Source organism: Sceloporus undulatus, chromosome 2, assembly GCF_019175285.1.
Source record: "Sceloporus undulatus isolate JIND9_A2432 ecotype Alabama chromosome 2, SceUnd_v1.1, whole genome shotgun sequence".
In the NCBI taxonomy this organism is placed as follows: Eukaryota; Metazoa; Chordata; class Lepidosauria; order Squamata; family Phrynosomatidae; genus Sceloporus; species Sceloporus undulatus.
The window spans coordinates 11,852,306-11,877,050 of record NC_056523.1 but is presented as its reverse complement, the minus strand read 5'-3'; the positions used below and the strand labels follow the sequence as shown (position 1 = coordinate 11,877,050).

At 42.9% G+C, this 24,745-nt stretch overlaps 1 protein-coding gene across 1 annotated transcript; it reads left to right on the top strand.

Annotated features, from left to right (window-relative positions):
- Window positions 1-1,850: 1,850 nt before the first annotated feature.
- On the top strand, window positions 1,851-19,949 carry LOC121923689 (zinc finger protein 850-like). The gene is made up of 6 exons (XM_042454366.1): window positions 1,851-4,360; window positions 5,176-5,231; window positions 10,546-10,694; window positions 13,388-14,080; window positions 15,383-15,479; window positions 17,538-19,949. The coding sequence occupies exons 1-6, from the start codon at window positions 2,886-2,888 to the stop codon at window positions 18,764-18,766; spliced, it is 3,699 nt and encodes a 1,232-aa protein (XP_042310300.1). The 5' UTR covers window positions 1,851-2,885; the 3' UTR covers window positions 18,767-19,949.
- The last annotated feature ends 4,796 nt before the right edge of the window (window positions 19,950-24,745 follow it).

Genomic DNA, 24,745 nt, shown 5'->3' with positions numbered 1-24,745 from the left:
AGAACTACATCTCTGTAAATCTGGTCCCAATTCTGGATCAGTAACTGCACCTTTTAGAACTTCCTTACCTGGCTTCCTTTAAATATTAGTGAAAGGTAGTGTGTTCTGGAGTTGCTTCTGGGGATGCCATAAATGTGTCCTGAATGTTATAGTTTATCTGGCCCAGTTTGTCCCTAGGGTCATTTAGTGATTTTGCTTAATTCTCAGGAAGAGAAGGAGGGGGGGTGAAGAAAAAGTAGTCCCCTTTTCCTTGCTTTGAACATTCATTAATTTTCAGTCCAGAAATTGGGAAATAAAATCATTACCACCAATATCAATACAGTACAACCCTTGTATCCCTGGGAAATTAATTCCCCAACTTACCGGGGAAACATGAAAGCATGGATAATAATGAACCCTATTGAAATGAATGACTTCTTTGAGTTGCACTGAAAGGCCTAGAGATTCCTAGAGAGACCATCTGTCTTGGCATGTCTGGGTCCTCCAGCATGACTCTATAGTTAACTTCCATCAAAATCATATGATAGAATCATGCCCCTAGGATCTAGAAAATGTTCAGAGAAAACATGTTTTCTTGGATGTGGGTAAGTGAAAACATGGTTACAGGTCCTGTGGATGCAGGGATCATACTACTGTATATTTGAAATAGTTTAATTAGTTCAATTGATTTTATTATTTTACTGTTGAAGACATTAGTCTGGGACAGGCCATGGGGCTTACAGAAGATAGCATGCAGGTTGTCACCAGTGATCTAGGGTTATATTTTGTTATTAGCATTTTCAAAAGTACTCTTTTTGTCATTTTAAAGTTGATTCCCTTCAATGGGAATCCCATCTCCCCCCGCTAAACTACAAAGTCCAAGGGGTGGTGGAACTTGTAACATGTTGAGAAACTGTTGGGTTGGGAAACAACCTGGATTCTAGGATTGTTTTTAGACAACTTTTAAAGATTATTTACATGTGTTTCAAAAATGTTTTTGTCTTTTCATTGTTTTAATTTCATTTTTAATTGTTCATCACTTCAGGAGCCCTTGCGGGCCTTGTGTGAGTAAATAGAGCTATTATTTTCTTTAGTCTCCAAGCTTTGACTTCATTATCGAAGTGCTTAGCATAGTTTGAGCTACAGTATGCACATTAAAGGATTACCAAGGGTTCACTTCAAGTTTTAATATACAATATGGTACACATTCTCAACCTGAGAGGGAGGTGAAGACCAACCTCCTCTGAAGAAATCTTGGCAAGAAAACCCAGTAATAAAGTCTCCTTAGGGCCACCTTAAGTCAGAAATGACAAGGAGAAATGTAAGATACTGCACTTAGGGAGAAAAAATGAAATGCATAGATATAGGATGGGGGACATCTGGCTTAATGAGACTATGTGTGAAAGGATCTAGGAATCCTAGTAGACCACAAATTGAACATGAGACAGAAGTGTGATGCGGCACGGCACCTAAATAGGCCAATGCTATTTTAGGCTGCATCAATAAATGTATAGTGCCTAGAACAAGGGAAGTAATACTACCACTCTTTTCTGCCTTGGTCATGCCTCACCTGGAATCCTGTGTCCAGTTCTGGGCACCACAATTCAAAAAGGATGTTGACAAATTGAGTGTGTCCAGAGAAGGGTGACCAAAATGGTGAAGGGCCTGGAAACCATGCCTTATGAGCAAAGACTTAGGGAACTGGGTATGTTTAGCCTGGAGAAGAGACGGTTAAGGGGTGATACGATAGCCCTGTTTAAGTATTTGAAGGGAGGTCAAGACGGAGCAAGCTTGTTTTCTGCTGCTCCAGAGACTAGAACATGGAACAATGGATGCAAGCTCCAGGAAAAGAGATTCCAGCTCAATGTTAGGAGGAACTTCCTGACAGTAAGAGCTGTTCGACAGTGGAAGACAATCCCTCGGATAGTGGTGGAAACTCCTTCTTTTGAGATCTTTAAACAGAAGCTGGATGGGCATCTTTCAGGGATGCTTTGATTGTGAGTTCCTGCATGGCAGAATGGAGTTGGACTGATGGCCCTTGTGGTCTCTTCCAACTCTATGATTCTGTGATTTGAAGTCACATGACAAACAAGCAATAATGTGAAATAATACGCAGTAGGAACAAGAAAAAAATCAATAGAGGAGAAGAATTGAAGAATCACAATATACTCCTGCTCCCCAGAAAGATAAACAGTGCCTTAAATTGGGAGTGGAAGACGGCAAACTTTCAGATCTAAAGGGCCTGACATTATCTAAGAGCTATGACTGCTTGAAAGATATCAGTCTCCCAACTCATTCCATTTTATAACATGACAATTTTTTTTCTTCTTTTCTCTTCAGTTGGTCCCCAGTTCCTGCACTCCAGTTGTTTGCCAGATATTCTTTGCTGGCCTTTTGAACTTTCTCTATTCACTATTTCAGACAGGAAGCAGAATAGCCTGCGTAGTAACTTAACCCTGCGGGCATTTCTACCAGTTCTAATTCTTCTCCTCCTTAGACTTTTAATCTTACTGAATCTGCCAGAGGAAGAGCCACTTATTCTAATGAATTCTACTGTTTCAACCTAGCTAACATGTTAAAGCATAGGATTACCTTCTACATCAGTCAACTAACCTAGTGAGTTAAGCCACATCAGTAGAAGAAGCTAGGATATTAATAGGTTAACTAATTAATGAGTCATTTACAAGTACTGTTTCTTTTTCTTGCATATTTAACACTTTTTTCTATACCTATTCTGTTTCCCAGCAGATAACTGGAGCAAAACATATGTATGCCCCAAGTGTGGAAAGCATTTTAAGTACAGCTTGGATCTTGCAAGACATTGGCGAACCCACTTGGAAGAGGAGTGTTATGCTTTTGAGCATACTTATAAATCCATCATTTTTGGAAAACATCTCACCCAAACCATGGCTCTTTTGGTTCGCAAGAGTGTTCACAATGGAAAAAATCAATCTGAATTTGAAGACTCCAGGCAATATTATGTTGGCAGTTCACATCTTTCAAGACATCAGAGATTACACACTGAAAGAGAACCATTGAAATGTCAGGTGTGTGGAAAATGTTTTGCTCGTAAAGCCTATCTTGTCAGACATGAAAGAGTCCACACAGGAGAGAAACCATACAAGTGCCAGGAATGTGAGAAATGTTTTGCTTCCAAGGGAGATCTTGTGACACATCAGAGAGTCCACACAGGAGAGAAGCCTTACCAATGTCAGGTGTGTGGGAAATGGTTTTCTTCCAAGTCATACCTTGTCATACATCAGAGAATCCATGCAGGAGAGAAACCGTACAAATGCCCAGAGTGTGAGAAATGGTTTGTTTCCAAGGCTGATCTTCTGATACATCAAAGAGTCCATACAGGAGAAAAACCTTACAAATGCCAGGAGTGTGGGAAAGGTTTTATTTCTGCATCTGATCTTGTGAGGCATCAAAGAGTCCATACAGGAGAGAAGCCATATGCATGCCAGGAGTGTCAGAAATGTTTTGCTTCCAAGACAGAACTTGTGAGGCATCTGAGAGGCCACAGTGGTGAGAAACCATACCTATGCAACGAGTGCGGAAAGCGTTTTGTGTACAGCTCCAATCTTGCGACTCACCAGAGAATCCACACGGGAGAGAAACCATATGAATGCCAGGAATGCGGGAAAGGTTTTGCTTACAAGGCATACCTTGTGACACATCAGAGACTCCATACAGGAGAGAAACCATACAAATGTCAGGAATGTGGGAAGGATTTTGCTTCTAAAGCAGAACTTGTGAGGCATGAGCGAGTCCACACAGGAGAGAAACCTTATGAATGCCAGGAGTGTGGGAAAAAATTTGCTCGAAAATCAATCCTTATGCACCACTCCTCTCTCCATACGGGAGAGAAACCCTACGAATGTCAGGAGTGTGGGAAATGTTTTATTCTAAATTCTCTCTTGGTGTACCACCAGAGAATCCACACAGGGGAAAAACCTTATGAATGCCAAGAGTGTGGGAAACGTTTTGCTCTCAGTGCACCCCTCCTCAGGCACCAGAGGCTCCATACAGGAGAGAAGCCTTTCAGATGTGAGGACTGTGGGAACAGCTTTGCGCACAAGTCAGCCCTTGTGACACACCGGAGAGTCCATACAGGAGAGAAACCACACAAATGCCAGGACTGTGGGAAATGTTTTGCTCGTGGTTCACAACTTGTGATCCACCAGAGGGTCCACACAGGAGAGAAACCGTACAAATGCAAGGAGTGTGGGAGAAGTTTTGCTACTTACTCTTCACTTGTTGGCCACCAGAAACTCCACACAGGAGAGAAGCCCTATAAATGCCAGGAGTGTGATAAATGCTTCACGCTAAGTTCACACCTGGTGCAGCATCAAATACTTCATACAAAAAAAGAAACAGTGTAATTCTAGGAGCATGGGAAATGTTCCTTGTAAAACACTAAACTGTCCACATAGGAGAGTAACCATACAAATTCTGATGAACACAAAATCAGTGGAGCTTCTCTATAATTTCTTACCATTGTGAGATACCCTTTCTCTTATGATGGAGGTTCACTGTTTGCATATCGGCAAGCCCATTGCATATTTTAAACCCACTGGTCTTTCCTAAATAGAATGCAGATCATCTGCTTTGATGATCTCCACTGCTAATTTGGAAGATTAATTTGGAATCATTGCAGGACTGAGTGTTACTAGTAGGTATTGTTAAGTCAGTATTTGAGGAAGTTGGTATCATTTCATTTGACACTGCTTCTACCTGAAAGCTTGTTCTGTTAGTTTTCCATCTTCAGTCACTTATTAAACCTTTCAATGATTGGTAAGCTTTTCTGCTGTTTCTCTTTCCCTGCCTCTGAGTGAAACAACAGCAGAGTGGACAAATTAATAATGGGATCATCCTAAACGGAACTGTTTTTGAATGTAAGGATAGATTATAAGTCAACAAAATAAATGAGTGCCTCTGTGTGGCTGTAAGCAAATGGGCAGGTGGTAGCTCCTTTACTGTTCCCAGGAGACATCTCTCTGCCATCTTTTTTGGCTCTTGCCTCCTGCAGGCCTCCCCTGTGTCTCTGTCCATCCTCATTTCCTGACAACCTTGTCCCTGCCCCCGTCTCATCTTTCCCATTGATGCCCACTTTTTTGCCCCTTCTTAGACTACCTGTCCCATGAGGTGGTCTGTCTGCCTCAGACTAGCCTCTTTCATGGCTCCTTTTATCAGGTCCACAGAACTGATGGAAGACAGAGAAGCCAAAGTAACGGACTCATCTCATAACAGTAACCATTCCCATCTTGCCTTATTCATTCACAGCAAGGTTTACAAGCCTCCTTCAGGCATAACACCCCAGTCTTCCTCATTGTCTGATAGCTTTGAGATCATTTGAAGTTCTTCTGCATGGCTTCTTACTACTGTTTCTACAGCTGAGACTCCCTTTACCTTTGCTGTTCCTCCTGGAACCTTTTGGGCCAGAGCAATAGCCCAGGAGGCTGCTCATGACAGTTGGTGGATGTGGGAATTTACTAACAGTTCAAGGAGAAGAATACTCCAATAGTTATAGTCAGCAGTTGGGTGGCAAAAGGTGAAGCTTCTCCAAGCAAACTCCATAGAAGTCCCTTCCTTCCCATTTTATTCCTCCTTCCTGGTGGCTTCTTTTTCTTGTTTCTCCACTCCATCTTCCCCCTTCCTGGGCTCTGTCTCCTCCCTAAATAGTCCCTTTACTCTGCCACACCCTATGACTCTGTACTCTGTATGTTCATGACACCCCCGTGCTACTAGCCATCTAATACCTCTCTGTGATAAATGGGAGTCCCTTCCATTTATCAGAGCCTTCTCTTCATATAACAAAATGTGGGAGAAGGTACAGTTAGATTTTAATGACAGAATTCAAAGATATAGCTGTGTTAGTCTGTAGAATCAGTATGCAGAGAGATCTAATTTGTAGCACCTTTGAGACTCACTGAAAGAAAGAGTTTGGCAGAATGAGCTTTTGTAGACTTGTCTACTTCCTCTAATGCATCTGAGGAAGTAGACTTAGGTCTATGAAAGCCCATGCTGCCAACTTGTTTCTTTCAGTTAATCTCAAAGGTGCTACAAGATCTCTCTACATGTTAATGTTGTTTTACATCATGAGTGGTGAGATGTCAGCTGTCCAATGAGAACCTTTGAAATGGTTCTGAGGGGAGGTTTTAAAAAACAACAATGCTGTGGATCTGTCTGTCTTTGTCTCTGGCAGACCATGAAGGGCTTCTCACCAGAAACTGGGCATTAGGAGGTTAGTAGAGCTGGATAATGGAATCCAGGTTCCCATCTATCCTGAAACATCAAGGACTACAAATCCCATCTGATGTATGTTAAGGTTAGGAAAATGTACCAGTCAGTGGCGTCAGGTTTTGGATTCATTTTCCTGGTTTGGCTGAATTAACTTGACTCTGTAACTTATACTCTTTGTTTGTGCCTGGAGGGCAGGTTGGTCCTTCATGTAGTTATATACTTTTGCTATAAAATGCCCATACAATAGAATAAAGCTTTTCTTTAAGGTACTCTGTCTCTCTTGTGCTCCTTTTTCATGTGCCTTGGCTTGGTCCAGTTCTTCCCTAGATTGGCGACTGAAACACCAGTAGAATTCCCCAGCAATGTCCTAATGCGTTGCTAAGGTGTGATAAGTGAATACAGTAATTGGGTGGTGGTAGCAAGTTCTTTAGCTAAAAGGTGGTCTGAAGGGGTCCCATCCAGCTCAACAGGAGAAGAGGGGGACCCACAGAGGACCCTCACACCGAGGCAGCAGTTTTTGAACCATGGGATGTGTTGGTGTGTTTGAGTACAGACTAAGAAAAGTGTCTGGTTCCCTTCTGGGGGAAACTGCTTTTGTTTTAAGTCAGGATCTGAAGACTTGTGGCATCTGTCATGCTACTGACCATCCAATATCTCTCCCATCAACTACCTCCTGTTGTGGGCTGTCATTATTCTTTGCTGAGTCCTTCAGTTTGGGCCAAGAGAGATGTCCCATCACAATTGCTGACAGGCTGATGAGTTCAAGAGAATAACCTGAAACAGACTTTACAAAAAATGATGTGGAAATATCCCAATAAGACTTTTTTTTTCAAGGCATATAATAAGACTTGCCAGATATCTCAAGAAACCATTTCATTATAAAGTTGTGAGTAGTGACAAAGGACTGGTGTACGGGGTGGGTGAGTTATGTGAAAATTTAGTCCCTGAAACTATACAGGAAAAGAAAGAATGAAATCATTTAGAACAAAGACCAAATCCTAGTGGCTGCAATATGGAATTTGCTGTTTGCCGCTTTGAGTCCGTATATTAATTATAATAATAAAAATTTTATTTGTATACCGCCCTTCTTTCAATCAGGGCGGTGAACAACATCTATCAAACAATACAATACAATACAATATAAACAAAACACAACATATTACAAATTTAAAATTACAATTAAAACCAGTTCTGGCCAGCATGACCACTGCTGTCGGAGGAGGAGAAGACTAACTGGAGCCTGTGTCTGGGAATGCGATCTTAAGAAGGTTTTTAATTCCTTCTTGAAGTGGGTTAGGGAGGTGGCTGAGCGGAGCTCTCCGGGCAGCAAGTTCCAGAGGGTCGGGGCCGAGATGGTGAAGGTCCTCCTGGCTGTGGAGGCCAATCTTGCCCCAGGGACCCTCAATAATTGCTGCCCAGAAGTTCTGAGTGTGCGGGGCGGATTGTATGGGGAGAGGCAGTCCTCTAGGTAACCTGGGCCCAAGCCATTTAGGGCTTTATAGGTCATAACCAACACCTTGTATTGCGCCCGGAAGCGAATAGGCAGCCAGTGCAGATCTTTAAGCACAGGTGTTATATGGCTGGCCCTGGATATGCCAGTGACCAGTCTGGCTGAAAGAAAGCTGAGATATAAGATGATAATAATAATAATAATAATAATAATAATAATAATAATAATATAAAAGACAAGCTGGTTGGAATAGGTGAGAAGCTAACAGTGACAATGTTGGATCTACAGACCAAACTCAGAGAAGAAGAAAAATGAATAACTGGCAATAAATAGCTCGCTGAAAAGTGCCAAGGAATGAAACAAGAAGCCAAGCTGGGAAAGCTAAGGAGAAAGGGGAGTAAGCTGGATGTGAAGCATCAAAACCCATGTTGTGATTAGAACATGTACAAACAGCAACATTATTTTAGGGTTAGATCCAGCTAACTAGTGTTTGTAAGGATTGTGGAAGCAGGGGTGTCACTAGGGGTATGTAGGGAATGTGGAGCACATTGGGTGACACTGGGGAGGGGGGGTGGCACTGTGGGAAGTGGTTGCTTTCAACATGTAGTGGCTTTGCTGACTGGGCAGTAAAAAGAGTCTCTATCCTCTTCCGTCCAACCATTAGCTCCGGCAGACCTAGAAAGGCTGCAGGGTAGCAGGAACAACACTGGCTGCTGAAAAGAAGAGGTTAAAAATGATCCACACCAGATGTCAAGATGTACCATTTATGCCATTGTATGGAGGTGCACTTTTTTGTTGTTCTCTAATTGCCTCCTATTTAGTTATAAATCATAGCAGGGAGTTGGGTAAGGAAGAGACCCAGCCATCAGTGCAAAATTTTTTTAAAAAAATATCTTGGTCTCCACCATCTTATCAGAAAAAATAATAGAGTAGTCCCTCCCCATTTGCTGGGGTTAGGGGTGAAGGACCCTCATGAATATGTGGAAACCCCAAATTAAAAAACGTTATTCTTTTTACCTGACCTTGGAATATCCAGGTCCTCTGATGCAACTCTATGATCAGCATCTGCCAGAAGTTGACCATAGAATCATGCTGGAGGACCTACAAAGGCCTAGGGAAGTGTTTTCTCTACGGATGTCTAGGTGCTCCAGCACAACTCTATGGTCAACCTCTGGCAGAATTGGGCTGGAGGACCTAGAGATCCCCAGAGAGAACATTATTAATCACAACCTCAAATAATCAAATCCACAAAAGTCAAGACCTGCAAATGTGGAGAGCCAGTCTGTATAGACTACCAAAAGGAGAAACTGAAGACATATTTGCATAAATCTGCAGACTTGCTATATTTATTGATTACCTTACCCATGTATATTTTTGGGTTTAAAAACCCACCATTTGATCAAGGTATTTTGTGGAAGCGTGTGTTTTTTGGGTAATACGCATACTTCAAAAAGTATAATATATCCAGGGCAATTGACAGTGGTCTATATCAATGTTCATCAATTAAGGGGGGAGGGAGGGAAGAGGGAAGGTGACTCAATTTATATTTGTAAGGAATTCAAAAACTAAATCAAAACATTTTAAAAAATTAAACTTGGCAGTTCTAAAACGTGTGCTTTCAAAGTCAAAGGAAATATAAAGACCTTCACATGGAGATGCTTGCATGGTCATTGTTCCCCTTCCCAATTTCACAGGACCCCTGTGAAAGTGGAAGAACCACAAATAAAGTGGAAGAATGTTTTATTGAATCATTTCTTGTATTGCTATGTATTTTATATGTATTATCCTACTAGAGCTGCAGGCTAGCTCCAACAGGCCTCCCTGGAAGAAGATTAACCATCCATATTGAAGCCAAGCCCTCCCTCCAGTCCATCTCCCCTGATCCAGCCCTTGGAGGTAGAGAAGAACTGATGGATCTCATCCCCTTCCCCTCCATCACTCCCTTTTGTTTGCATTTTGCTAAATGGCCAACACAGCTCTCCCTGCGTGTTTTCTGTATTGGACTAGATAGTGTATTAAGAAAAGGGGAAAACTGACACAATGTGAATCTAGGAACCAAGAACTTTTAATAACTGATGGAAAAGAAGTAGTGAATGAGTGAAGAAGGTATAAGAAAGTGAGAGAAGGTTAGAGTAAGTGTAATGATGTGACTGAGGAGGGAATGAAATTGGATAAGATAGAATAAGAAGAGAAAGGGAGAAGAAGTGGAGGAAAGAAGGCTAAGGATAGGAAGGTGTAAGAAGGATAGAAAGGATGGTACGAAGTAGAAGGATACAAAGAGGGAAGAACAGTTGGAAGGCCATCATTACCAAGTGCATTAAACGGATAACGCAAGGTTGTGAAATATTATATATAGATAATACATTTGAAAGCTTGTGTGTAAGTTTGTAATTGCATACTGTATTTAGATACTGTATGTTATGTTTTTAAATATTTTATGCGGCATTTTAAAATGTTCAATAAAAATTATTTTTAAAAAATGACTGATGGTGAAGAATAAAATCAGATACAATGTACATTATGTACATTATTACATTGTGTATTATTACATCTAAGAGAATATGTAATCTATTGTATCACATGCCAGCAGGAAAGCAGTATGGAATGTAATAGGAATTTGTAAGACAAAGGACAAACATTTCTAGAACAAGAAATAATAATAATAATAATAATAATAATAATAATAATAATAATAATAATAATAATTCCATAGCATAGAGCCCTGGCAGTTAAAGTGGAATCAAACTGGATTATTTTTGCAGTGCAGATGCAGCATCTCTCCTGCTCTGAAACTCAAGGAGTTAAATGCACAGAGTCTCTCACTCCTAGAGAAGAAGCACAAGATCATGGCGGAAAACCCTCCCTGTGAGGTCACTTTCCTGCCCCACCCTCCCCTTCTCTTCCTATGGGGAAGCCTCCTTTGCTTGCATTGCACTGGATCTCCCCCTTGTCCTCCTCCAACAACCATTGCAATTGCAACTGGGCTGGAAAATTGCAAAGGAACAAGGTAACAAGGGAGGTGAGTCAAGAGGAGCAGGGGATGTGAGGCATGGTGAACTGATGGGATCAAGAATCCAAAGGAAGCCTTGGAGGCTGCATCCACACTGCAGAAATAACCCGGTTTGACACCACTTGAACTGCCATCGCTCCATCCTGTGGAAGCCTGAGGTTTGTGGTTTGCTGTAAGCCCCAGAGCTCTCTGGCAAGGAAGGCTCAATGTCTCCCAAAACTACAGATCCCCAGGGCTTCCCTAGCATTGAGCCACTTGGCAGTTCAAATGATCCCAAACTGGATTATTGCTGCAGTGTAGATGCAGCCTCAGCTGAAAAGAATAATAATAATAATGCAAAAACAACAACAAATGTGTTCAACTCCTAAATTGCACTGTGTTTACTACAATGATACTACTACTACTACTACTACTATTATATTTATTTATTTACATCCCACCTTTCTCCCAGAGCTGGGATTCCAGGCAGCTTACAACATTAAAAAACATTATCACTCAGGAGACCAGGGTTTGAATCCCGCCTCAGCCATGGAAACCCATTGGGTGACTGTGCAAGTCACACTCTCAGCTTCAGAGCAAGGCAATGGCAACCCCCAATTGCACAGCATAGCAATCGGTTTCATGGCTGATCTAGGAACTGAACCCTGGTCTCCAAAGTTGTAGTCCAACACTCCAATCACTATGCCACCTCTTGTTGTTACCCATTCCTTTTCTTTTGTTTCCCCTGGGTCAAATAATTTATGGAAGCCCTTTGAGGCAGGGACCTGCGATCTTGTGCGACCTCAACCATTAGGCATGCCAATGGCACGACAATTAATAATGACGTGGCCTGTGCCAGTGATGAGGAAGTGAGGGGAAGTGGTTTAAATCTACTTGATCTCCTTCTGTGAATGACCTGCTTGCTCCCCTACTTCCAGCTGTCTTCATCAGGGGCATCATTAGGGGTTTGTCGGGGTGGGGACCAAACCAGATGACACTGTATGGGGTGACACTAATGTGGATATGCAGTGATGGTGAACCTTTTCGAGGCCGAGTGCCCAAACTGCAACCCAAAACCCACTTATTTATTGCAAAGTCCCATGTCCCTCTGGCTTTCTAGTAACAAACTCTGGCAAACTCTGTGCTGGCACATGTGCCCACAGAGAGAGCTCTGAGTGCCACCTCTGGCACACGTGCCAAAGGTTCGCCATCACTGGGCTATGGTGTTCACCTGCATCCGTCTAGGATAGTTTAAGTTTCCTAAGGCTTCAGCCTTTGTAAAGGAAACAAAAATATTTAAGTATCAAAAATGTCAAAGCCAAGCCTGTTGGGGTCTAGTTTGAAAACAGCAGAGTAGCAGAAGTGTGGTCTTGTCTAACTATGGAGTTTGTCCCATGGCTTACTAAATCAATTTACCTCTATCCTGCTTAAAGCTCAATTCAGGTGGCATCCTGATGTTACCAGAAAGGTTTTGCTGCCAAATTTGCCATCCTAATACAGCGGAGGTACATTCCCCGCTTCCAGGAGGTGGCCATTTTCTTAAACCGGAAAACTCCCGGATCTGAAAAAAGCTGCACTTCTGGAAGTGGGAATACACCCAGGATGTATTTGGGTGGCATATTCGGTGGAAAAAACTTTCTGATAATATTAGGATGTCGCCTGAATTAAGCTTTAAACCGACAGAGATAAATTGATTTAGAAAGCCATGGGATAAGCTCCTATGCTTCTCTAAGAACTGACTGACTCCAAAAACAACACAAGTTGCTTGAAGTTCAAACAAATGTTTACTAATGGCTTTAGTCTATTTTTACATAGAAGCTATATCTTAATCTAGCTATTCAATAGTTCAGGTAAAAATAAATATTTATTTCACCATCTTTCCAAAGAAAGTTGAGAGAGAAGGAAGATGGTGGGTCCAACAGTTCAGTTGAAAATTTTGAGAGAGAATGTCATTCCCGAATGAGGAGTGACTTAAGTCACATGGCTAGTTTGAATGACAAAGAAAGAGAGGAGAGTTTGCATGCAGGAAATCCCTATCTACCTAAAGGGATGGGAAAGAGAATGCGAAAATCTTCCAACAGTCCCTTTCAAACACTGAGCTAAGTAGAAGAGAAGAGGTGAGCGGGGTGAGGCTCTGTAGGAGGAGAAAAGAGAGACGTTACTTAGTTTCATTTTTAAAATTTTATTTTAAAATCTTATTTAAAAACATCACACCTTACCAAATGTTCACTGTAATCGTATGAAACTAAGTACAGTGGACCCTTCACATTCGCTGGGGTTAGGGACGCAGAACCTCCATGAAAGTCGAAAAACGGCAAATAAAAAACCACTATTCCTTTTACCTGAGGAAACATCTCTAGGACTCTCTCTGTCCTCTGGGGCAATTCTGTGGTCAAGATCTGCCAGAACCTGACTATGAAATTGCGCTGGAGGACCTACACATGCCTAGATAAGTGTTCTCTCTAGGAATCTCTAGGTCCTCTAGTGTGACTTTTGGCAGAAGTTGACAACAGAGTCAGGCTGGAGGACCTCAAGATTCCTAGAGAGAACCTATTAAACAAATCCATGAATAATCAAATCCACAAAAATCAAAGCCGCAACTGTGTAGGGCCAATTCTAAATGTAAATATACTTAGGCTAGAGGGATGTTGGGGAAGGGGGAAGTACATTTTTGACTTTCCCCTGTTATTTAATAAATGGTTTGAATTGTATTTTTGGTTCAGAAGCTGTTACCCAGGACGATGGAGGAGCGGGTTTCACCAGGACACAAATCAGAAGAGAGATTGGCAATGGGTGGAAAAGACATTCACATTGTCCAAGTTGAAACCATTGGGGAGTTTCTTGCCAGGGTTACCCCACCTCGGATTAAGGAGGAACCAGAAGAGGGGTTACACTATTTCCAGGAAGCTGAGGGGCAGAGGATCCTGAAGATGAGGACAGTGTCACCCCACCATCCACCCCCAGTGGAGCAGACTATGGGACAATTTCAGGGTGTTGCTGATGCCAACTGGCAGTCTCCGGGAGGAAAACCTGTGGGTCTTGGTGGTCAAGAAGCCCCCAAGGGTTATGAGGGTCTGGATTCATCAGTGGAAGTGAAGGGAGAGCTTCTGAACAAGGAGGCACTCAACATAGAGATGCGTTGCCAGCGGTTTAGGCAGTTCTCCTACCGGGAGGGTGAAGGACCTCGAAAGGCCTTCTGCCAACTCTGGGAACTTTGCCACCAATGGTTGAATCCGGAGAAGCACACCAAGGAGCAGATCCTGGAGCTGGTGATCCTGGAGCAGTTCCTCATGATCCTGCCCCTGGAGATGCAATGCTGGGTCAGAGAACAGGGGGCCGAGAGTGGCAGCCAGGCGGTGGCTCTTGCTGAGGATTTCCTTTGGAGGCCCCAAGGAGCGGAGAAAATGGGACAGAAGGTCAGAGCCGTTCCTTTTCACCCAGGGCTTTTACATTTTTTTTACAGTGGACTCTTGGTATCTGTTGGGCTTTGCTTTCAGGACCCCCCATGGATGCCAAAATCCATGACTGTTCAAGTTCCATTAAATACAGTGGCATAGAAAAATGTTGTCCCTTATATAAAATAGCAAAATCTAGGTTTGCATTTTGGAATTTATATATTTCTTGAATATTTCCAAGCTGTGGATGCTCCAATCTTGTATAAAGAATCTGTGGATACAGAGGGCCAATTGTATTTTATTTATTATAATATTTCAAGCCTGTTCTCTATTAAAAAAAAAGTCTAGGGAGAATTTAACAGCTTTGCACAGATTGGTTTATCTAGTGGATATGAGAGAGGTCAAATAAGTACATGTGTAAGCAGTACAACTATATTTGCAGGGAAAAGATATATGAACTTATAAATAAATAAAAATGTTAGGGCAGTGTATAGGTACAGTGGGCCCTTGGTATCCACTGGACTTAGGTTTCAGGACCACCACAACTCCATTGATATCAAAATCTGTGGATGCTCAAGTCCATTACAGTTGGTCCTTGGCAACAGCAGGCTAGCCATTTGTGGAATAGAGCATCTGCAGATGGCCCATTTCCCATTGTTGGAGATAGCAGCGGGTGCTCACAACTGCATGTCACACATCCATTTATAATAATGGAACTTGAGGTCCCGTTATTTCTGGTATTCACGTGATTTTTTCAAAGAAACTCCCCACAGATTTGAAGGGCTGACTGTATATACAATGGCATAATAAAATGGGGTCCCTGATATAAAATGGCAAAGTGAAGGTTTGCTTTGTGAACAGTTGAATCCATGAAGGAAGAATCCATCAATACAGAGGGCCGACTGTAAAGTCAAAACAGATTAAAATTTAAATAAAAATAATGTAAATAGACTGAAAATATGTTAAACCCATTTAAAAGTTAAGAAAGGTTTAAAATGCTAAATGAGTTTATCAAAACCTATGCATATCTTTTGGAGTCCATCAGTGAGGCCTAAAGGCTTCCAAATTCAAAGGCATAGTGTGTTAGTCTGAAAAATACTTATATAAAGGGATCTTGTAGCACTTTTGAGACTCAGATCTTGGAAAGTTCATGTTTCCAGCTTCTTTCTTTCATGCGGCCTGCTGGGCACACTTTGCCCCTACTTTAGTGGAAGAAACATGGCTTGTTCCTGTTAGAGTTTGTGTAGTGTTTCTGTATGAGCACATGTACACATACACACATTTTTTTTTATGTCTGACATGCTGTTCCCATTTCTGATTCAGACCCTGGTGGATCTGGATGGCTTGCCTGCTGATTCTCCCAAGTTGGAGCTGGATCTGTCAGACATTGTGAAGATCGAGCTTCCCATGGATGGTGATGGTGAGGAGGCCCAAAATGTTAGGGTAAAATCATGGACTGAGTCCTTTGTTGGGAGGCCTCTGGAATCAAATATGGCAGAGGCTCTGTTGGCTGAGATTCAGATGCAGCGTGGAACTTATTCATTCCATCCCCAAATCTGCAAGAGAGGAGGAAATTTTGCCATCTCTCATTTTGCTTGTGGATCATTTATCAAGTCCTCCAGTTGGTCTGAGAGAGCCAGTGTGATGCCAGTGAGAGCCAGTGTGATTTTTCCCTCTATGCACCAGGGACCTGCAGCATATTTGTATCCATTGGCTACAGTTGTCTCTTTCTTTCCTAGAAACGTGCCAGGGACTGGAAGCTGATGCTGCCAGTCCTTGGACCACCTCTTTGAGTAGCATTGGCTTTTAAAGAACTTTCCCTGTTTGGCCCACAGGTTTCTTCTATACAGTGTTTGGAGATAAAAAGAGAAGAAGCTTGTGTGCTAAACTGCGAAAGATCTGTAAAAGCCAATGCTTCTCAATGGTAGTCCAAAGACTGGTACCAAGAGGGTGACTTACCCAGGGTCACCCAATCAGATTCCATGGCTGAGTGGAGATTCGAACCCTGATCTCCCAGAGTCCTAGCCCAAACATTCATAGAGTCATAGAGGGGACTTAGAAGGTCTTCTAGTCTCCCTCTTGCTCATTGGAAGAATCCTGAAATTATAGCATCCCTAGTACTGTTTGTTCTAATTTGTAACTGCTTCCCTGTGAGTTTCAGGACAGATGAAAAAATACCTCTTCCTAGAGTGAGGAGGAGGAAAAGGAGGAGGAAAAGGAGGCCGCATTGAAGCAGGAAATAACAACTGACCAACAAATATGCATACATACATCAATTTAAAAGTACAAACAAGACACATACATCTTAAAATATCTGTTTAAAATTCAATATTTTAAATTTACAGTTTTAAAAATCATCTGCCATGATAAATTCATAGAGGTTTTGGTTATCAGTTGATACTTGTCAGAATAACTGTGTGTCATCTTCTATATCAGAGGCCCTTTGGTTCTGAATGTGAAATGAAGGCTGGCATTGCTCTCTTGTCCTGCTGTCCCAGAGACACCAGGAAAACAGAAGGCCTAAATAGGCTTGTTGCTTGAGGGCTTCTCTACATTAACTGTCTACCCTGAATTCCTCCTGGGCTGTTTGCATGGTGTTTACACCATGCAACTTCCAAACTCCAAATTGGGTCTGGACTGTTTACACAACATCAGAACCTGATTTGGGGTTTTGACCCCTTGTGCTGCATTTACAAAAACTTTACTTTTTGCTCCAGAAAAAAGAAGGAGCCCTGGTGACACAGTGGTGAAATGCCAGTACTCCAGCACAAAGTTGTGAGTTTGATCCCAGGACTCCAAGGTTTACTCAGCCTTCCATCCTTTTGTAGGTCAGTAAAATGAGTACCCAGCTTGTTGAGGGTGGCTTACAGATTGTAAACTGCTTAGAGAGTGCTGAGTTCACTATTAAGCAGTATGGAAATGGAAATGCTATTGCTATTGCTAGAAAAACCAGAGGAAAATGCAGTGATGACAGGGGGCTGCCTGTCCTTCAGTGTCCCTGCCAAGTTGCTCTGTGGACGTGAATTGTTCTGGGTTTCTCTGAGGTCAGAATGAGGCTAGGTATTTCATTTTGACCTCAGACTGACTTGCAGAGGTAGTGCTGGCCAGCACACAGGGACCACAGCCGCCCATCGTCTTCAGCAGATAAGGCAGGTTGAATTCTAGCAGAATGCAGGGGCCAGAATATTCTGGGCAACCTGGAGTATTCTGGCAAGTGTAGATCAGCCCTGAGCCAGCATGGCTCTTCTTACATTGAGATGAAGGTTTGGGGTCAGGGACATAGCCAAGGGGGGGGGGGGTGCTTGAGGTCCGGGCCCCCCCTTCCATTAGAAAAATGAATGGTGCATGCTGCTGCGCCGCCACACCCAAGCCCCATTATAATGGTGGCACTTAGTCTGGACCTCCCCCCTTCCTAAAATCCTGGCTACGTCCCTGTTGGGGTAGAATTCAAGTCACTGTGTTTTGCTTCTTGTTCCAGGATACCACGTCCAGCCCCACTATATCCTTGGGGAAGCAGCTAATTTGCAAGAGGAGATGTACAGCAACGTGAGGAAAAAAACTGGTTTTGAGCCTCTGCCTAAGAACCAGAAAATGCAGCTGAAGGAAAAGCCTCACAAATGCCAGTATTGCGGGAAGGTGTCCGACTGCCGGGCTCACCTGATTATCCACGAGAGAACCCACACCGGCGAAAAGCCCCATAAGTGCTCAGCCTGTGGGAAAAGTTTCACCCGGAAAGAGTCTCTCATCATCCATGAGAGGTTTCATACTGGGGAGAAGCCATACAAGTGTTCAGCGTGTGGCAAAACCTTCAGTGACAAAATTGGCCGCCTCATCCACGAGAGGACCCACACCGGAGAGAAACCATACAAGTGCTCTGAGTGTGGGAAAAGCTTTGGTACACGTTGTAACCTCCTGAGGCACCGGAGAGTGCACACAGGAGAGAAACCATACCGATGCACGGATTGTGGGCAGAGCTTCAGGTACAGGCCACAACTGGTGATACATGAGGGAACTCATAAGGGAGAGAAGCCATATAAGTGTGCGGAGTGTGGGGAGAGCTTTAGCCAGACCCGCCATCTAGTTATACACAAATGGACCCACACTGGGGAAAGACCCCACAAATGTGCCATCTGTGGCAAAAGCTTCAATCAGAAATCAGACCTTATTACTCACACGAGAACCCACACAGGGGAGAAACCATACGTCTGCTCTGAGTGTGGGAAGAGTTTCATTTCCAGCTGCCAGCTTCGAAAGCATGAGAGAATCCACACTGGTGAGAAGCCGTATCGTTGTTTGGAGTGCGGCAAATGTTTCACGTACAGCTCTCATCTGACTACTCACAAACGAACGCACACGGGTGAGAAACCATATCAGTGTCCAGACTGTGGCAAGTGTTTCATTTCGAGCTCCCATTTTACAGCACACAAACGGACGCACACAGGCGAGAAGCCGTACAAATGTTCGTACTGTGGGAACAGCTTCATTCAGAGATCGCAGCTTGCCAAGCATGAGAGGTCACACACAGGGGAGAAGCCCTATATATGTTCCGAGTGCGGACAAAGCTTCCGATGGAGCCAAGGGCTCAAAAAACACATGCGGACGCACACTGGAGAGAAGCCGTACAAGTGTTCAGAGTGCGAGAAAACATTTTCTAGCTCTTCAAATCTTTCTAGACACCAGAAGATCCACACAAGGGAGAAACCATGAAGGCGCTTAGAAAAGGGATGAGAACTGTGTAGCTCTCTAGATGTTCCTGGACTGCAGTTCCCTGCAGCCTTTGCTAGCATAAGTGATAGTAAGGAATGCTGGCAGGTGTAATCCAACAACATCTGGAGGGCCACATAATTCCCAGCTGAACAGAAGAAAAACTGCAGTGAAAAGCCTTTAAATGCCTTGGTCAACCTTCTGCAACCTGATATCCTTCAGATGCGATGGACTACAGCTCCTGTACGTCAAAGTTTGTTTCATATGATGGGGGTTGTGATCCAGCATATCCAGAGGACACCAAGTAGGGGAAAGGTGTCCTAGACAATGGTAGACTATAGCATTCAGACTGAACTGAAAGTGTTCATACATGGGGGTGTTTGTATCTGTATAAAATTGTAAACAATGAAATTGTGTGTTGCTGAAAATTTAACCTGTAAATTAGTGAGGAAACGTCAACTCGCCACATGTTTTGGAGTGCAGCTCCCACAATCCCTTACTATTGCCATACCATATTGTCAGTGGGGATGATGGGAGCTCTAGGCCAAAACATCTGGATGACTGATAGTGCTCCACACCTGCTGTAAATAGAATTTATTATAAATAGAACTGTATTGCAATCCCTCCTGCCAGTCACCAGATAATCTACTGTTATTGTTGAATGTGGATTCACAGGATACTGGAAATCACAGGAACTGGACACTGAACAAGTTCACTCCAGTGAACCCCAGGAGAGTAGATGTGGCAAGAAGAACCCTGTGACTTCTACCGCTGGTCAAAGGAACAGTGGGGATTTGCATGCTATGCCTCCAGGAAGAAAATCACAGCAAAGGGAAAACCAGTCCAGTCTCACTCACTGGCCAGAGAAAAAGTAGTGGCTGATGGGAACTTGCATCTCCCCTCCCTACCAGAAAAACAACAAGAGAAAGCAAGTTGCAATGAAACTAAAGAGCAGAAAGGAAGCATACTCTGGCCATCCTCTCACTTTGTCCAGTAGAATAAGGGAGTTTTTCTATTATTTTCATATTTTAAGTCCAACCGTGGCCCAAGCTCTCCTTCTGCCTGGGGCTGCATCTGCAGAAATAATCCAGTTCAACGCCATTTTAACTGTTATGGCTTAATGCTATGGAATGCTGGAATTTGTAGTTTTGTGAGATATTTAGCCTTCTCTGTCAGAGTGCTGTGGTGCCAAACAAACAATTCCCTGAATTCCATAGCATTGTGCCATGGGAGTTAAAGTGGTGTCCAACTTCCCTTCCCTTTCCTGAAGCAGCTGCTTCACTTTGCCTAATGCAGAGATTCCTAAACTCTGGTCCTCCAGATATTTTTGGACTTCAGCTCCCAGATGTCTCCGCCATCTTGGCCAATGGTCCTCTAGGTGCTTTGGACCATCTCTCATGTGTCTGAGCCATCTTGGCTAATGGTCCTCTAGGTGTTTTGGACTTTAGTTCCCAGAAGCCTCAGCTATCTTGACCAGTGGTCCTCCAAGTGTTTTGGGCTTCAGCTCCCAGAAGTCCCAGCCACTTTGGACAATGGTCCTCTGGGTGGCTTAGACTTCAGTTCCTAGATACCTTGGCCAATTTGGCCAATGATCCTTCGGGTGTACCTTGCACTTCATCTCCCAGATGCCTCAGCCATATTGGCCAGTGGTCCTCCAGGTGTTTGGGATTTACTGGGCTAAAGGAAGGGCCTGCCTTGCTTTAAGACAGGCAAATGTAAGGAGGAGGAGCTCTCCCTGCCCCACAGCAAGCCCAAATACCTCTGCAGTCCTTCCCAAAATGGCCACCGAAAATGACACCATTTCCTGCGTGTTTTCATAATGCATTTATTTTTAATTGGGGATTGGGACCTGGGGGCTTATTCATGGCCCATAAAAGTGAACTCCAGGGGCCACACACAGCCCACACTGCATCGGCCCGTTTTAAGATGTTATCCATTTCCTAAAGAGATCCATTTGATCAAACAGGTGTATAAAAGCTTCAAAATAAACAAGTATTTTAAAATATTCATTTAGCTTCTCTGAGAATAATGTCAGAGAAGTGCTGGTGCTTGATTTTGAATAATTACATGAAAATGGTGGTGGCATAAAGGATCTGGAGAATGTGTTTGTATGTATGTGTGCTATATACAGTGGACCCTCCTTGTTTGGTGGGATTAGGAGTGCAGGACCCCCATGAAAGAGGGAAAAAGAAAAATAAACATTGTTTTAAGATGAGAGAATCTTTAGATTCTCCAGCACAACTCTGTGGTCAATATCTTCCAGAAGTTGACTATAGAATCATGCTGGAAGACCTAAAAATTCCCAGACGTTTTCCCTAGGACTTTCCAGTTCCTCCAGCACAACTCTATGGTCAACATCTGGTAGAGCTGCACAGAAGGACCTAGAGATTTCTAGACAGAACATATTAATCAAATCCACAAATAATAAAATCCGCAAAAGTGGAGGGCTGACTATATATTTTCCATCATTCTCGATGAATGTATGCGACTTCTATAGGCAGTGGATGGGGAAGACAAATTCCATTGTATTATGCTAAGATTTTCAGTTTACCATTTGTATATACCTATTTTTAATGTGTATTTTCCCCCCAACTGGTTATCTTTGCAGAGCAGAATGGACTGGGAATGGCTATGGGGAAAATGTACAAATTCATCCAGTTTTTCAGATGCGTCGACTATATGTTTTGTGTTAAAGTTATCCCACAGTTGGTGATTAAATTATGCGGTACATGGTGTTTATTGTGGACTGCGCTCAAAGGATGACATTTTTGTTTTTCTTTCCTTCTTCCAAATTGTTCAAGCTAGGGAAGGCATATCTCTCCCTCAATCTTCATCCTTCTAACAATATTTCGAAGGGGTTGACAGCTGTCTTCCAAAACGGGGGGCGGGAGGCAGGAAGGAAGTGGATATAGACTTCTGGCTTTGAAAAAAGAATATTTAAAATAAAGTTTTTTAAAAAAAATAACATGGAAAACGAAAAAGGGTTTTTTAATGGAGAGAAGAGCATAGAAGTTGGGCTGGATCTGTACTGCAGAAATAATGTAGTCTGACACCACTTTATCTTATGATGAGTTGGGACCTCCAAGATAGTGTGATCCAAAGTTCATTTCCTCCTCAAAAAACCAAATAGCAGGGCTTAGGCCCAAGAGCTAAAGGCAGGTAGGAAGATGGCTGCTCTTAATTCCCTGTGTTTATTCCAGCACAAGCCCCATGGGATGCACTGCAGATCCTTGAAGAGTCTAGAGTATGCACTCTTGGGAGCAATGCAGATCCTTAGTCAGAAGAAATGCCTGAGCGCAATATGAGAGCCACCGTGGCATAGTGGTTGGACTGCTATTCTGGAGACCAGGGTTCGATTACTACCTCGGCTGAGAAACCCACTGGAATGGCAAACTGTCCTCTGAACAAAACTTGCCAAGAAAAACCCATGATAGGTTCATCTTAGGGTTGCCATAAGTCAGAAACAGGGTGATCCCAAAATGCCCTCCATTTTGAGCATGGCTAAGAATCATGAATGTATAGTTACTGTATATGTTTTTGTTGAATGCCCTACAATTTGTGGTTACTTGTCTTCCTTTGTGGTTAGGATATATCTGGCCACACTTGTTGAGAAATAACTTGAAGGTACAGTACACAACGCACACACACACACCAGAAACTCATTTCCAAGCCAACACAGGCTTCACCAACATCCAAAAGTCACTTTGGAGGGCCCCAATTTTAATACAGTAATAATAATAATAATAATAATAATAATAATAATAATAATAATAATAATAATATGATTTAAAGCCCACCTTTTCACGAGGAATCAAGGCAGTTTACAGCATCGAAAAAACAGTAAATACAGTACATCAAGGTTAATCACAATTTAAAAATGATCCCCTTCCCAGCCCACCTTCCCAATCATAAAAACAAAACTATGAAATATATTACAATGTAAAGTTTTTAAAAAAATTATAAACAGAAAACAGCAAAAAATAGGGATAAGAATCAGTTAAGGCAAAAATTATATTTGCAAGGCAGACAGGGGTATCCATAGTTTCATGCCTTTTAAAAACTAATCGCAATGATATAGCTGTGAACTAACTCTGAGAATGAGAAGGATGGGATTATTTGAAGCAGTCTGTATGGGGGAAAGGTATATTTGTATCATTTGCATACACAGTTTGTGACTTTGACTTCTGCGGATTTGATGATTTGCAATTTTGATCTATATTTATATTCTCTCTAGGAATCTCTAGGTCCTCCAGCGTGTTATGCCCAAGATTGTAAGGGCAACCTGTTTATCCTGAGAGCATGTAATGAAAACCTCTCCCTCCGTGGACTTATTCACAGCAGGGCTGAAAAGACATTGAGACACCAAATTTGGTTTTAAACACCATGCATGTAACATTTATTAAATCACAAAAGTAACACAAACATTAATTATCAAGAGCTCTTTCACTCACACATTCATACAATACTCACACACACTTTCCTTCCGCCGAACATTGATCAGGTGTTCTCGAAGGTTTGGGATGACACCGTTGCCGCGGTTTGACTGGATGGCTCTTGGGGGTCACTTCCCTCTCTAGGATTCAATGTATTTGTGCATGGCAGCAGAAGGGGTTGGAATGGATGGCCCTTGGGGGTCCCTTCCATCTCTAGGACTCTATGTATTCCTGCATGGCAGAAGAAGGGGTTGGACTCGATGGCCCTTGGGGGTCCCTTCCATCTCTAGGACCCTATGTATTCCTGCATGGCATAAGAAGGTGCTGGACTGGATGGCCCTTGGGGGTCCCTTCCATCTCTAGGACTCTATGTATTCCTGCATGGCATAAGAAGGTGCTGGACTGGATGGCCCTTGGGGGTCCCTTACATCTCTAGGACTCTATGTATTCCTGCATGGCATAAGAAGGGGTTGGACTGGGTGGCCCTTGGGGGGTCCCTTCCATCTCTAGGACTCTATGTATTTCTGCATGGCAGAAGAAGGGGTTGGACTCGATGGCCCTTGGGGGTCCCTTACATCTCTAGGACTATGTATTCCTGCATGGCAGAAGAAAGGGATGGACTGGATGATCGTTGGAGATCCCCTACATCTCTAGGACTCTATGTATTCCTGCATGGCAAAAGAAAAGGATGGACTGGATTGCCTTTGGGGGTCCCTTACATGATTATATAAAATGGCAATATGAAGGTTAAAAAAACCCGTGGATATGGAGGGATGACTCCATTTGTTCCCCTTTTTGTCTTTTTCTCTTTTATTTGTACTGTTTCCTTTGTTGTAGATTTGCAGTTTTCACTGGGATTTGCAGTTTGGGAGGTATTCAGCCTTGTCTGTCAGAGAGCACTAATGCTTCACAAAACTACAAATCCCAGGATTCTGTGGAATGGAGCCATGGTTGGTAAAAGTGGTGTCAAATTGCTTTGTGTCTGCAGTGTGGATACACCTCTAGGGTGCACCTTCACTGCAGTTACACACCACTTTAAACACCGAGGTGCCATCCTATTAGAACCCTGAGATTTGTAGTTTTAAAAGGTCTTTCGCCTTCTCTGTCAAAAAGAGAAGGCTGGTGCCTCACAAAACTACAAATCCCTGGATTCTGTAAAATAGAGTAATGGGAGTTAAAGTGGCATCAAACTGGATTAACCTGCCATGGCTCAATGCTCTAGAAACCTTGGGATTCGTAGTTTTACAAAGTCTTCAGCCTTCTTAGCCAAAAAGGACTGGTGCCTCACAATACTACAAATCCCAGAATTCCATACGATGGCATAATGGCAATTAATTAACTTGCCCTGGCTCAATTCTCTTCAAACCCTGGGATTTGTAGTTTTACAAGGTCTTCTCTGTCAGAGAGCTAGTGCCTCACAGTGCTAAAAATCCAAGGATTCTGTAAGATGGCATCATGGCCGTTAAATACCATAAAATAAATAAATAAATAAATAAAGTGGTGTCAAACTGCATTAACTGCCATGGCTCAATGCTCTGGAACCCTGGGA

What these genes read in the sequence shown, in the direction of transcription:
- LOC121923689 (XM_042454366.1), top strand. Translation starts at nt 2,886, where the DNA reads ATGGCTCTTTTGGTTCGCAAGAGTGTTCACAATGGAAAAAATCAATCT. An exon ending in AACGGACTCATCTCATAACA is followed by an intron (nt 5,232 to 10,545) that starts GTAACCATTCCC and finishes CCTCCCTGTGAG; the next exon opens with GTCACTTTCCTGCCCCACCC. An exon ending in GGAACAAGGTAACAAGGGAG is followed by an intron (nt 10,695 to 13,387) that starts GTGAGTCAAGAG and finishes TTTTTGGTTCAG; the next exon opens with AAGCTGTTACCCAGGACGAT.